At 43.4% G+C, this 13,556-nt stretch overlaps 1 protein-coding gene across 1 annotated transcript; it reads right to left on the reverse strand.

The window, feature by feature from the left end:
- Nucleotides 1–4,987: 4,987 nt before the first annotated feature.
- LOC105354246 (general vesicular transport factor p115) lies at nt 4,988–12,108 on the reverse strand. The gene is made up of 5 exons (XM_023963339.1): nt 11,691–12,108; nt 11,451–11,605; nt 11,170–11,375; nt 5,619–5,702; nt 4,988–5,362 (listed from the first exon to the last, which is right to left on the reverse strand). The coding sequence occupies exons 2-5, from the start codon at nt 11,581–11,583 to the stop codon at nt 5,240–5,242; spliced, it is 546 nt and encodes a 181-aa protein (XP_023819107.1). The 5' UTR covers nt 11,584–11,605; nt 11,691–12,108; the 3' UTR covers nt 4,988–5,239.
- Between the last annotated feature and the right edge of the window lie 1,448 nt (nt 12,109–13,556).

The following is a 13,556-nucleotide window of genomic DNA, read 5'->3' on the forward strand; positions in this document are numbered from 1 at the left end:
AGGCATAAGTTCATCCGAGGAGAGACAGTATGTTCAAAATAGTGGCGGCAAGGGTCCAGGCAGGCAACCAGTGTCTGGGTCAGAAGACAGCAGATCAGGTCCAGATACAGCATATATGGAAGACAGTGTGACACAAACAATACTTTGTGCTAAGCTCAGTACAGAGCTCAAGTATGCTATGGTTGAGTGAATGAAAGTCAGGAATGCACTATCCAGGGATTGTGGTTAGAACTCATAAGATGGTTCCAGCTGGTGAGCAGAGGGGGAGACGGAGTAGAGCCCTGCGCGGGACTATTTTCTTCATCCCGCTCCCGCCCGCTGAATTTCTGACCAATCCCGCCCGCACCCGCAATATGTATGTCCACTCCCGCCCGCACCCGCAAAACTCATAGAATTTAGTGCCGCACAGTAATAGAGATGCATTGATTTTGTATCGTCTCCCGTCCCGCAGGAAAAAAAACACGTATTTGTATTGATATTATTACAGAAATTCATGTCCTCCTTGACAAAAAGCAAGAACAAAAGCTGGTGACAGTTGGATTGGTATGATGCTGTGGTCCAAGTATCCTTTCAACCAAACTCTTCCAACAGCTTCCCAGTGCTCTTGCGTAAAGTCTGGTTGAAGTCTGGGAACTCGTTCCTCCTCCCCCTCACATTGTTCTAAGAAAAGCTCCCAGAAAGCAGAGTAGACTTCTCTGGATAGACCACCACCATCAAAACCTTTTCCATTGTTCAAATCCATCTTTAGCTTTCTATTAAGGACTTCTGGGTCCATAAAGACATCCATGGCCGCCTTTACACTGCATGGTTCAAGTGACCCAATTCCGATTTTTTCCTCTCATTTGGCACGGATCGGATATGATCGGTGAAAGTGTAAGCAGGACAAAAGCGCATGGATTCCGTTTTTCTCAGATCGGATACAGGCCTCTCTCATATGTTGAAATAAATCAGAAACGAATCGGATACGTGCATTTGCGTTTGCCATGTAAGCAGACAGATCGGATATTCCCCAGTAAATGCGAGTCATACGTCAGTGACGTCAATTCAGGACACCACCAACTGAGATCACATGACTTATTAAGGTGCTTTTGTGCGCTGATTTTGCTGTCAGCGTGTTACCTTTCAGCCGCAGGCTTCAGACCGTAGTTGGAAACCGCTGTTATGTCCGGTCCGGACGCAAACGGTAACTAATGAAGCGGGACACCGTTGCTATGGAACAGGCTAGAAGCCGTTTATTTCTTTGGGGGGCGTGTATGATGAGGACAGTGTGTGTGTGTGTGAGCGCGCGTGCTTGCGTGTGTGTGTGTGTAAGGAGAGAGGGGGGGTGAGCGCGGAGCGGAGGACTGTCGGAGAACCGTAAATTAAAAATAAGGTGTCTCGCCCAAAAGTTTTGGAGTCTTTCTTAACCCACTCTGGAGGCTGAGGGTTCAGAACGGAAAGGTGAACCCCGAGGAAATCTCCCGTGTGTTTCTGACTAGTGACTACGGTCGGAAAAGAGAAGTCATCGCGCAGGAAAGGTTCAACACTTGGATCAAACTGTTAGGACAGCACGTCTGCAAACACATTCAAAACTCAGAGAGAGCCGAGCAGCTCTCCTTTTTACTCCCCCGTGCATCCCCTCTGGAGCGCCCAAGGCAACGCCTCCTTCCGTCGCCGCCTTGCCTCCATGACAACCGCAGTCACAACAGTCTGAAGGAGGTCCGCGGAATGCGGAAATACAGAACGTCTACGTTTGATAGTTTCAGCATTGTATAGTGTAAATGCAAAAATCAGATACGGGTCACTTTTAAAAAATCGGATATGGTCAGATATGGTGGTGGTGACGCGGGTCATTAGTCACATAGAAATGTACTTAGAAAATGTCTATATTTATAGACTTTTTAAACCTAATACTCAGCCCGTTAGTTCTTTGTTCTGTTTTTTAAAATTATTTTTATGAATCTTCCCGTTTACTGCTTACTGACCGTAGCCGTCAGCACGGAGAAGCTGCTCCAAAGACGAGCGGCTCGCCTGGTACCGACCTGCTCACAAACATACAACAGCTGGTCGACAGATGACCTGGAGAGGTTGTGCATTATGAGGTTTTTATTCCCTTGTCATTTAACATGCACTGTCTTTTTAGAAGAACATTCCATCCCATAACAGTCTCTGGTCTGCATTCACAGCCGTAGACACGCCCCCTATGCTGCTTTCTTCCTCCTGCACACTCGCACATCCCAGTGGTGTTAAAGGCATCACGACAATCTTAGAACATTATAGTTATTTTACAAAACCACAGAGAGCCGCAATACAGGGATGAAAGAGCCGCATGTGGCTCCGGAGCTGCAGGTTGCCGACCCCTTGTCTACATGAACATCCTACTTTAGACTAAGTGGGATGTTTATGGAAAAAAGGTATGTCCACAAACAAAGATGACAGTGTAATTTTAATATTATTATCAACAGGGAGGAGAATCAAGTAAGCAGTCAAGACCCCACTCTGAGTTGCACTGCATAGAGATTCTCCATTCACCTCCTCCAGATGATAACAATATTTATTATTAACAATAATTCTGAGACATTTTCATTGAAATCTGCTTTGAGTTTTTAGTCTTTGTTATTCCATTCTCCTGCTGCAGATCTAAACTATTCTGCTGTGCACTTCAATGGGCCTTTTTAACACCAGGAAGATGTCAGCATTGCACATCACACTTACCAGATGGACTGACAGGACTTGCAGGGGCTTCATCTTTTTCATTTTCTTGTTCTGAGTCACTCTGGAAAGTAGTTAACGTTCTCCTTAGAAAGATTTCCAACTCTTTCACAGAGACAAAAGTAGAAATGTTCATGACCAACCTTTTTCTTTCTTCCTCTCTTGGCTTTTGATCCCCGCTGCATTTATAACTGCTCACCTGGATCAGGTGGGCTCAGTCACGCAGAAACTGAGAACTCTCAATCCAGCTCATCAGCATTTGCTGAAGCAGGGTTAGCTGCAGAACAAGCAGGGCAGCAGCTCACAAGGAACAGGACTGGAGACGCCTGAGACTGATTACAGATCAACAACGCCCTCTGGTGTTTAGCTGATGCATAACAGTGGAGCTGTATCCCATCATGCATCACACATATCCCATACGTGGCATGTACCAACTAGCCTTCTGATGTAAAATGACTGCTAAGGAGTATAATGCTTTTGTAGAGCTTTTTAAAATGTATAAATCTGATCTCTAAACATCATCCGTGTCTTCCATGCAATGTAATGAGACACACAGACAGAAATGTGAAGGTGTCTGCTGTAAATATAACTATTGCTCACATCCGTGTTTATGTATGACTAATTATTTCACTCACACAAATTAATTATTGTGTGGGAACCAAGGTTATAATAGTTTCGGATTTTTTATTAGTTTTAGTTTTTATTTCGTTTTGAATTTTTGTTTTTAAATTTATTTAGTTTTAATTAGTTTTTAGAGGCTGCTTTACTAGTTTTTATTAGTTTTTATTTTTTGAAATTGCTTCGTTTTAGTTTAGTTTTTATTAGTTTTAGTGTTAGTTTTAGTTTTTTCTTCTTCTTTTTTTTGTAAATTAGGATATTTGTCAGGTGCATGATTCAAAATCACCAGAATAAGTATTGTATGATAAAAACGCAATCAAAGACACATTTTGAAACACTTATTATTCAGAGGACACAAGGACAACCATCCTTAAATTAAAATACACCAGCCGATAACAGCATTACGTTATCTGCTCTCGCTTCTTTTTCGGGGGAGGGCGGGCGACAGGCGCGTTGTTGTGTGCACTTTTTAAATGTACTTTTAGATTCGTAGGGTTTTTCCCTTTGAGGAGCGTTTCACAAACTTTGTCTCCTGCTTCAACTACAAGGCACTTACTTTTGTTTTCGACGCTGTTATATTCAAAAAAGTCCCAAATAGGACTCTCCCGCTTTCTCCCAACTTTTAATGCAGCCATCACGCTCATGTAAATGTCTATGACCACGCTAGCCGGCAGTGTCTGACAGACATCATGTGACGTCACAGACAACGTGATGCCGTAGGGTAGAGCCCTGCGCGGGACTATTTTCTTCATCCCGCTCCCGCCCGCTGAATTTCTGACCAATCCCGCCCGCTCCCGCAACGTATGCGTTACACTCCCGCCCACACCCGCAATATGTATGTCCACTCCCGCCCGCACCCGCAAAACTCATAGAATTTAGTCCCGCACAGTAATAGAGATGCATTGATTTTGTATCGTCTCCCGTCCCGCAGGAAAAAAACACGTATTTGTATTGATATTATTACTAAAGAGATTCATGTCCCTCCTCCAGCCTCATCTTTTCATGCATTCCTCTTTTGTGTAATTTGCAACTTAATTATTAAATATATTTTCACAAATCCCGTTCGGTTAAAAGTGTGCGTGTGTGCGCGCGCAGACAGACGGCCTGAAGCGCGCTCTTAGTAAGAGGCGGGGCGGGGCGCACCCCCAACAACAGGTTAGATGACAGAGGCCATTGTGCGTCTCTACCTGGTGCCTTCACGGAGCTTCAGTACATAAGAATCCAACAGCCGCTCAGCCTAACGTAGTCCGCTAATATATATTCATGAGATATTCATGGCAACACTGATCCCGCGGGGTTTTATTTTGCCGCCCGCTCCCGCCCGCAGCACAATTCAAACCGCCCAATCCCGCAAGATTTGGGTTGGGTCCCGCGGGACCCGGCGGGACCCAATCCCAATGCAGCCCTCTAGTTCAGATACACAGTAAAACTAGCAGGGTGAAGTAAATAGACTTTATTTCAATCCAAAAGACTTATGTATTAACAAAGACGAAAACGAAGTATTTTTTGGGGTTAATATTAGTTAGTTTCAGTTAGTTTTATACACACAACAAACAGTTTTAGTTAGTTTTCGTTTTTTTAAAAACTCTCGTTTTTATTTTTATTTCAGTTAACGAAAATGTTTTTTCAGTTCTAGTTTTAGTTTTTTCGTTCGTTTTCGTTAACTATAATAACCTTGGTGGGAACAAGATATTTATTATTTTACCCATGTCAGGTCACGGGCTCCTTAGTAAGACAATAAAAATAACTATTTTTAAAAAATACCAAAAGCCTAAACAACCCATGTATAGAATACAAGCTTTGATAAAGAAAAGACACCAAGGCTAGAAACAGACAGTTCTTTTTGGCTGCCAGCAATAACTGACTTATTATTAAAAAAGACTGAAGCATTAGCAAGTGTCACGTGCTTTGATGAAAGGTTTGCACCACTTTATGCTATCCCAGCATGCAAAGCACGTACATCCTGACTCTGAGACTCAGATATCAGACACCTCCCCTCTTCGTCATCCTCCTCCTCCTCTTCCTTCTCATGCTCGGCCTCACTTCCTGGAACCTGCATGCAGAGACACAGCATGGGATGGTGGGATTAATGAAGTCATCAAAGGGAGAACAGTTAGCAACTTTTAAAGGTGGAAAGATTTCATGTAATCCATGGAAACCTGTGAAGATCACAAATCATTGAAGAAAAAAGGTTCAGCGCACTGTCTAGTGGGTCTAGATGACCCAACTCCCAATGGTAAAGTGCCTAGGAAGTACAAGGGTTAAATAAGCTCTGAGGGGAAAAAGTGAGATGAATTTCTAAACCTTACTTTGACTTCTTTGTCACCTGCATCCTCCTCTGCCTCTGGACTGCTGTCTGAATCCTTTTCCATAAAGGAGTGGGGGGGAAGCGGCTGAAAAACATAACACTCATCAGAACATCTGTGCATGTTTGCAAAGCTCAGATAAGGTGACAGTGTCAATGGTGAAGTAATGATGGGCTCCAGACTAACTTTTTTCACTAGGACCACTGTGGCCCCCAACTGAACATTTTAGGGGCACAACCAGAAAATTTAGGGGCGCATGCCGTAAATCAACATGCCAGCCAAATCTACTAATTTCCACTGGATTACTAATAAATACTTTAATAATAGATGCAGAAATTACAATGTGCTCTTTCAAATTCAGAGTCACATTTTATTCTGCACTTTTGAAGATGCAACAACACGGTAACCTGACAGCACCATCGCTGTCATGACAGTACAAAAAGTAAACAAAATACCATACATTCAGAATAAAAAAAGTGCTTAGTAAGAAAGTGATTACCGTAGTGACCTTTAAATCATTTCACAGTTACAAACAATACTTAAATGTATGTAAACATTAGGGGCACTGTCCAATAACATTCCACTAGAACACGTAGGTCTAAACAACTTGAGCCTTTACTCACTCCCCCTTAGAGCAGATCCTCCTGTGTTCCACTAGGACGGGGTCGGGAACATATGGCTCGCGAGCCCTATATGGCTCTTTTGATGGTCACATGTGGCTCGCAGACAAATCTTTAATTATACTTTTTTTTCATAAGACCAGTCAATCTCGGGTGAGATGCGATGCCAGTAGTAGCGGTGCTTGGAGAGAAAAAATCTGCACCGCATATCAGTTTAGTATGATCTATTATTTCACAGAGTTTATAAAACCTGCGAACTGCTGTCCTGGCGACTGCGCGCTCCCGTCTCTGAGAAAGAGCGCGCGGTTGCAGCGGGATGTGTGAGGAAGAAAGAGGGGGGTTGTGGGCACGGGCAGCAAGGTGAATCGCGCAGGGATTGTCAAAACTTAAAACACGCTGCCCGTCACATACTGCAGCGTATGAGTATATGTTTGGCTCCGCGTCTGCATGTGAGCAGTCTTTCTCACATCTACAGAACATTCATACCAACCTAAGATCACGTTTAAAGTCTCAACTCCCGCATGAAGCTGAAACTCACCACGTATCAACCAGACTAGACCATCAGCAAAACCACGCAGCACCAGAAGTCGTAATAATGCTAGGAAATACAAAATAAAAGAAATAAATTCAAAATAAATTCAAAATTTTGGAGTTCATTGAACGCATCAAGCAGAGATGCTGATTGGCTCTCAGTTCTGTCCCTCAGCCTGTTATGTAGTTTGGACCAATGGGGTTCAGCCATGGGCCAAATAAGGGTAATAGGAGGGCTGGTGCGGCAGTGAGCGAATAAGAAGTTGGGTGAAGCGCTCTCAGCGGGAGAGACTGAGGAGTTGCTGAATTAATTGTACGGCGTTGGTTACAGCCTGCAGTATCCAGAATAAAGAACCTTAAAAGAGGTTGAGTCTCCGTGCCTCAGTGTGGGAAAGGGACACAACATTATTGTATGGCTCTTTCGAAATTACATTTAAAAATATGTGGCGTTTATGGCTCTCTCGGCCAAAAAGGTTCCCGACCCCTGCACTAGGAGGACCAGAAGGCCAGCCCTTGTAACTTTCCGTCCTAGACCTTTTTACCCTGACTGAACCAAGTTTGCTTCCTTGGCATCAAGTCTTGTTTTATTCAGTCTTCTACATCTGCTGATTTCTCATTTAAACATCCTTATTAACAAGGTTTGGTTAACACTGTTGAGTTATAACTATAAACACAAAAGAAGACTCAAATTCTACAGTTCTGTAAATCCATCAATGGTTCTTCTGAACACGGCTTCTCTTGTCTACTTCTTACTGCTGGACACTTAGCAGCACTTCCTCCCAAACAGCTGAGACCCTCAGTGTGGATGAAGATGATTGTCTGTAAATCTGGACTGTACCTGGACTTATTGACATTTAACCCTTGTGCTGTCTTAGATGACCCCACCCTTACATTGACGTGTTCTCCCTACCATGACAAAGGTGGATAAAGGTGGAAAGATTTCATGTAATCCATGGACACCAGTGAAGATCACAAATCATTGAAGAAAAAGGGTTCAGAGCACTGTCTAGTGGGTCTAGATGACCCAACTCCCAATGTTAAAGTGCCTAGGAAGCACAAGGGTTAAGGTGGAGAAGTCAGAGAATATGTGCTCCCTCTTTTGAGTCTGTGTTGAATGTTTTTTTTTAAGTTTACTCTTTAACACACAAATAAGTAAAGAAGAAACAAAATTGAGTAACCATTTTTGGATTTTCTTTCTTATGACTTTTTGCACATTTAAACCCCGGTCATAAGTTATTGTAGAGCAGCCGGTCAGCCACTCCTATATTTTCATAGTTGAATTCAAACTGTGGTTTGTAAAAGATTGGGTTCTGCTCATTGGAGATCAGAACAATCGATACAGATACCCGAGATCAGAGAGAGGCTCAAAAACTGATTGAAATTTATGTTGGTGACACCAAATAGGTGCAGCCAAGGTGCACAATAAGCGTGTTTGAGATCACCCAGGTGAAAACAACGCTGCACAGATCACCTGGTGTGAGACGTATACTTTTGTTTTTGCTCCAACATCACCTGTCAATCATCACAAAAATATCACGAGAAAGGGGCGGGAGCAAGGCCCCAACCTAAGGGAACACAGCTGGAAATTTAGTACTGCACTGACTGACAGCTGCCCTGATGACTACAAAACAATGCATTATGGGACATGTGTCCTGATGAGTTTTTGTAGTTGAGTGATCAATTAAAATAATTTAAAATACCAATTGATTTAAAAAGCCTACATACATTACAAAACATTCAAATAAATATAAAGTATATAATTACACAGATCATACTAAGGGGGAGAGGCATATTCAAACTAAATTGAATGTTAAGGACAACTCCAACTTCCTGTTCTCCTTCAGTCCGCCTTCACCCCCCCACCCCGGCCTGGTCTCGTTAACGATCCAGGTGAGGCGCTGGCTCATCTTAAACACGTCTATCGTTGCATTTTCCTATACACATATTTTTGTGCGTCTAGGACTAAATCGTGTTGTTGCTCGCACGTGTTTAATGTTAAAGCCCCGTTAGCTGTCACGCATGTAGGTGTGGCACATTTATTCTCCTCAGCTGGCCCATCCTCTACGGTTGTGCTGCCGTAACAGCCGTGCATGAGAACCAATTGGTCGGGGTTGATACGCCGCTGCGCGCCTAACCTTAACCATAACCTCAACACTCCTCTGATCCCAGCGGCCCAGAGAAAAGTTCAGCTCGGGCCATGGATTTAGAAAATTACAAGCAAATAAATACGTTCTAAAAAGGAAAGTAAGGAACTCCTTAATGTGGTCCGGGGAGGGGGCTGTCAGGTTTCCTGCCTATGTTCTCCTGCTTTCAAGCCAAGTCATTGTCACGCCCCCAAGAGTCATTTACCCCACTGTGATTGGTTGCTCTGTCAGCTCCACACACGACAATGAAAAAGTGTCATTCTTACAGACTGGCGGGCCGCATTAACTTTAAACTTTCATACTAAGGCGGGGGCCGCAAAATATCATCTTGAAGGCTGCAAATAGTCCGCGGGCCGCGGGTTTGAGACCCCTGCTGCAGACTCTGGCACTGGTACACTAGCCGCAGGTCGGAAGAACAAATCAATAGTTCGCTTGCTCATAGCTCAGACGCACGCACATATCAGGTTGTGATGATATTTGTCTCTGTTTCCTTCCCACAGATGTTTACGCACGCTTGATTATCTCTAGGCCCCTCCCCCTCCACGCATTTTAGCCAATTACAGTGGCCATTCCCTATTCTTTCACACGCATTGGCGGCCTCACAGACAGGCATCACTCAATGAAACGTGAGTGTGTGCTCGTGTCTCATGAGTTTGTGTGTGTTTGCGTGCGTGTGCGCTCACGTCTCATTGATTACAATTGATTCAGTGTTTTTCAACCTTTTTTGAGCCACGGCACACTTTAACCTGACAAAAATCCCGCGGCACACCACCCCCCCCCCCCCCCCCCCCAAAAAAAAGCAGAAACTCATAGTCTGTTTTGATCTACAGCCCCCCCTCCCCCGGCAATCTGACGTGCATTTTTGTGATAATTGTGGCAGAAAAATCAGGAAGTTGCAGATGTTTTTTCTAAAAAATGTAATAAAAGTTAAGTTACATACAAACTGTATGTTCGTTGTGGTTTCAATCCGTGTAACAAGGACGACTCATTGTACGCTAAGGCGCTGTCCCTTTAAGCCAATGCATCATGGGAGATGTAGTGTGAATACGGCGAGAAAACGGCAGAAACACTTGCGTCTCTGAGTTTCATGGTTTTGTTCACTTGTTCCACGGTCTGATACCGGATTCTGTGGAAAGCTACACCGCTAAAGACGAGCTTTAGCTGGTGTTTTTGTTGGAAATGAGTGAGTTATGAGCTAAATTGGAAAAAGGAAGTTTAGACTTTAAACACTTCTGATTGGTCAGACTGATGACATGTGATTAAGCCTTCAAGAATGATTGGTGGAGTCGTGGAGACAGTAAAAGCTGCGGGACTTTTCAGAAAACAGTTATAGCTGCAGGTAAATCGCGGTGCCGTCATTCTTATCAAAATGTCTTTAATAGAATCAGTTAAACACAAAGAAATAAGTATTTTATGATCTTTCATATTCCTAACTACTCAGTGTTTTATCAGGACCTGTTTGGATGAACAAAGAGCTGATTTCCTGGAGATGGTTAATGTTTTTAGATCAGTTAATGATTAATGAGGGCAATTTTCCACGGCACACTTGACCATCTCCCACACTGGTTGAAAAACACTGGATTATTTCATTGCTCATTGCATTGATCATTGGTGTGCCCCTATCACGTTTAATGTATAAAAAATACGGAGGGTCGGGGAGGCAAATTTACTGGAATACTGGATGTAAAATTCAGTCGCACGCTTTCAAATTTTTGTTGCGGTCTGGAGCCCTGTGATATCTTTTTTTAAATGTTCTAGCTAATCCTATTTTTGCATTTTTCTTTATTACAATTTTTTTAAGTCATAAACCTACCAATCAGACTTCAATAAAAGTGTGTGGTCTCACGTTGAAAGTGATTGACAGATTCTCCTGACTTTGACTGCTTACTGACGGCGTTTGGCTCCAACGTATCGAAATAAAACAGCGACTGAATTCACTTAATGATTGGAGCTGAAAGTTGACCGTTTTCTATTGGTGATGTCACATGCACTCCATCCAGTTCTCATGTCCAGTCAGTGGTCTGACAACAACAGGTCGACAAAACTGATTAGTATGATGACAAAGACTATGAGTCTGACTCAGGTATAACACTGCTGGACACCCACCGGACGATCTTATCACCCTGCAAAACCACAACAATGCAAACCGGTTCTCTTCACTGGGGTTTACAATTTAGCACTGATCTATGTTGATGGGCTAACTCGTTTCATGCTAACAGAACACATATAGCTTGTCCCGTCTGTACTACGGTGCCTTACCTGGGACAGGATGTTGGTGCACTGCTGCAGCAGGGACACGGGAGGTTTGCCCAGGCTGGTGGTGAGCTGAACTCGAAGCAACTGTTCCTTCTGAGTGAGGTTGTCCTGGAGAGCATGGGCCAGGGCCACGGCAGCACACCAGTTAGACAGGGAGTCTGCTGAGAACAGACCTCCACACAGGAGCTGACCAGCAGAGATAGAATTGGCTAAAGAGGAAAAGAATAGAGCCGGTTAAAAAAATAATTGCATTTAAAGGCTTTGAGAAACAGATTGAAACGAACCATCGATGGTTGAGGGAAGTAGTGTAGCCACGATCTCCCCCTGACCCTTCTGGTTTTTGTAGAGGAAACACTGGAAACAGTAAAGAACTGCACAACGAAGCACAAACGGCTGCCTCTCATTCACCATGGACATGAGCAGCACCACGATGGCTGGTCTGCAAACACAAACAACAGAGACCAAACATCCAGCTAACTCTAACGTGCATTGCTTTTTGGGGGAGAAAACTAAACTTTCATTACCGTGGAGGGCTTGAAGGGGCGTTGACTGAGGCAAAGTAGTCCTGGTTGATCTGTGAAACTCAGGGGGGTATTCCAGAAAGCAGGTTATGCTAGCTCCCACGATAAGTTTGAAAACTTGAGCAGCTAAGTCTGTGGACTACCGTCCCAGTGGAAGCTGCTATGGTAGAAGAATGTTTGGTCATGGGATCTCCAGCACTGAGTATGGATCAGCAGTCAGTTATTTCTTTGTTGCATCAACAGGGATGAAAAGCAGTGGAACCTTTTCAAAGACAGAAGTTCCATTTCCTGTTTCTAGATTTAATCATGAGATTATGATGCTTGTTATCTTAAAATATCCCCTTTATCCCCTTTACCTAAATGGATGATATTCAAACAAGAGGATGTAAAGAAAAAAAAAGACATCACGTCTGTTTTTGGGGAGATTTGGAGAAACTTTGGGGGGCGGAGTTATATTTTATAACAGAAAACGGGGGGGGAAAAAACAAAAATTATATTCAGACAGCTTTGTGGTATTAGTAAAGCATTGCCAGTACCACCCATTGACTGTATGTGAGAACTGGACAGAGGGAGTGAGACATCACCCATAGCAAATGGTTTACTTCAAGCTCCAACGAAACAGTCAATTTAGTCACCAAATTCCTTCACTACCCACTACATAGTGCATTATATTGTGCATTTGTAATTTTGTAGGGTTGTCCAAATCTACAATGACAAAATCAAGTGCCCTCGAAATTTCCCAGAAGTCTCTGCGAAAAACCAGTGTGCATCCTTGGCAGCCGGCTCGCTGCATGTCTGCATTCAAGCTTGAAGAGAACAATTCTTATTAAAAGGCAAAAAAATGATCTTTTCTCTTTAGAAATGCATTTGTGGTTCATTCTGTGTTAATACAAAATGATTGAGATACTTGCTGACACATATGAACGTTGATCAGAAGAGTTAATGAGGCCGGAAATCCAAATCTGTGAAGATCTTTCTAACTTTACTGAACCTCAGCTGCCAGAAAATTCAAAATAATGAATCTATGGTTCACAAGTGAGGACGCTGGCAAACCAACTCCGACAAGACAAGAAGACGCAGCAGCAGCTGAGTTTGCCTGTGTTGGAAGATCGACTCGAGGCTGAGTGCAGCAACTTCCAGCAGATGACAGTGAAAAGCTGTCCATCCTCCCCCTCTTACTGGGGGGCAGCACCGGGGGAGTTACGCCACACTTTGGGACTTAAACTTTTTGATTTGCGTGTTTGATAGAAATTCAGCCCAGCTGTTCATTTCAGATCCAGAAGATGAGGACTAAGGGGGAGAGGCATATTCAACAAAAGATAAATCACAACCGACTCAGTTTTGCGCTCGCTACCGTTTTAAAACACAAACTAGCGTGCATGTTTTACCGGTATGTGTTAACACATCTAGTGCTGTTGTATTGTAAGGAGAGGAGTGTGTTATGGGAAAAAATATGGCTTTAATTGCGTGTTTGTGGGTGTGTGTCTGGCAGGTCATTGCGTGGTGTGGCTCTTTGACTATCACAGTTAAAAATCTTGGCTCTTTGTGTCAAACTTGTTCGCGCCCCCCTGTTTGTTTAGAGGCTTTTCTAACTGAGCAGGATCCCCGCTGGGTTAGAATTGCGCCTGAGCGGTTGGAAGGTTCCTCACTCAGTTCCTGAATAAACCCGCTCAGTTGTCTTTACGTCCTTTCACTTTATGGCAGAGATGAAAAGCCATACATTTTAGGAGGTGCTCTCAGACCTGCACCAAACCATTACCCTCGTCTTTGATCAAAAATCTACAAATCAGCTAATGTTGAAAAAGAAAAGAATCCAGGAAATCACATTGTATGATTTTTAAAGCAGCTCATTATTTCTTAGCTAAGCAA

The sequence above is a fragment of the Oryzias latipes genome, chromosome 1 (assembly GCF_002234675.1).
Source record: "Oryzias latipes chromosome 1, ASM223467v1".
NCBI classification, from domain to species: domain Eukaryota; kingdom Metazoa; phylum Chordata; class Actinopteri; order Beloniformes; family Adrianichthyidae; genus Oryzias; species Oryzias latipes.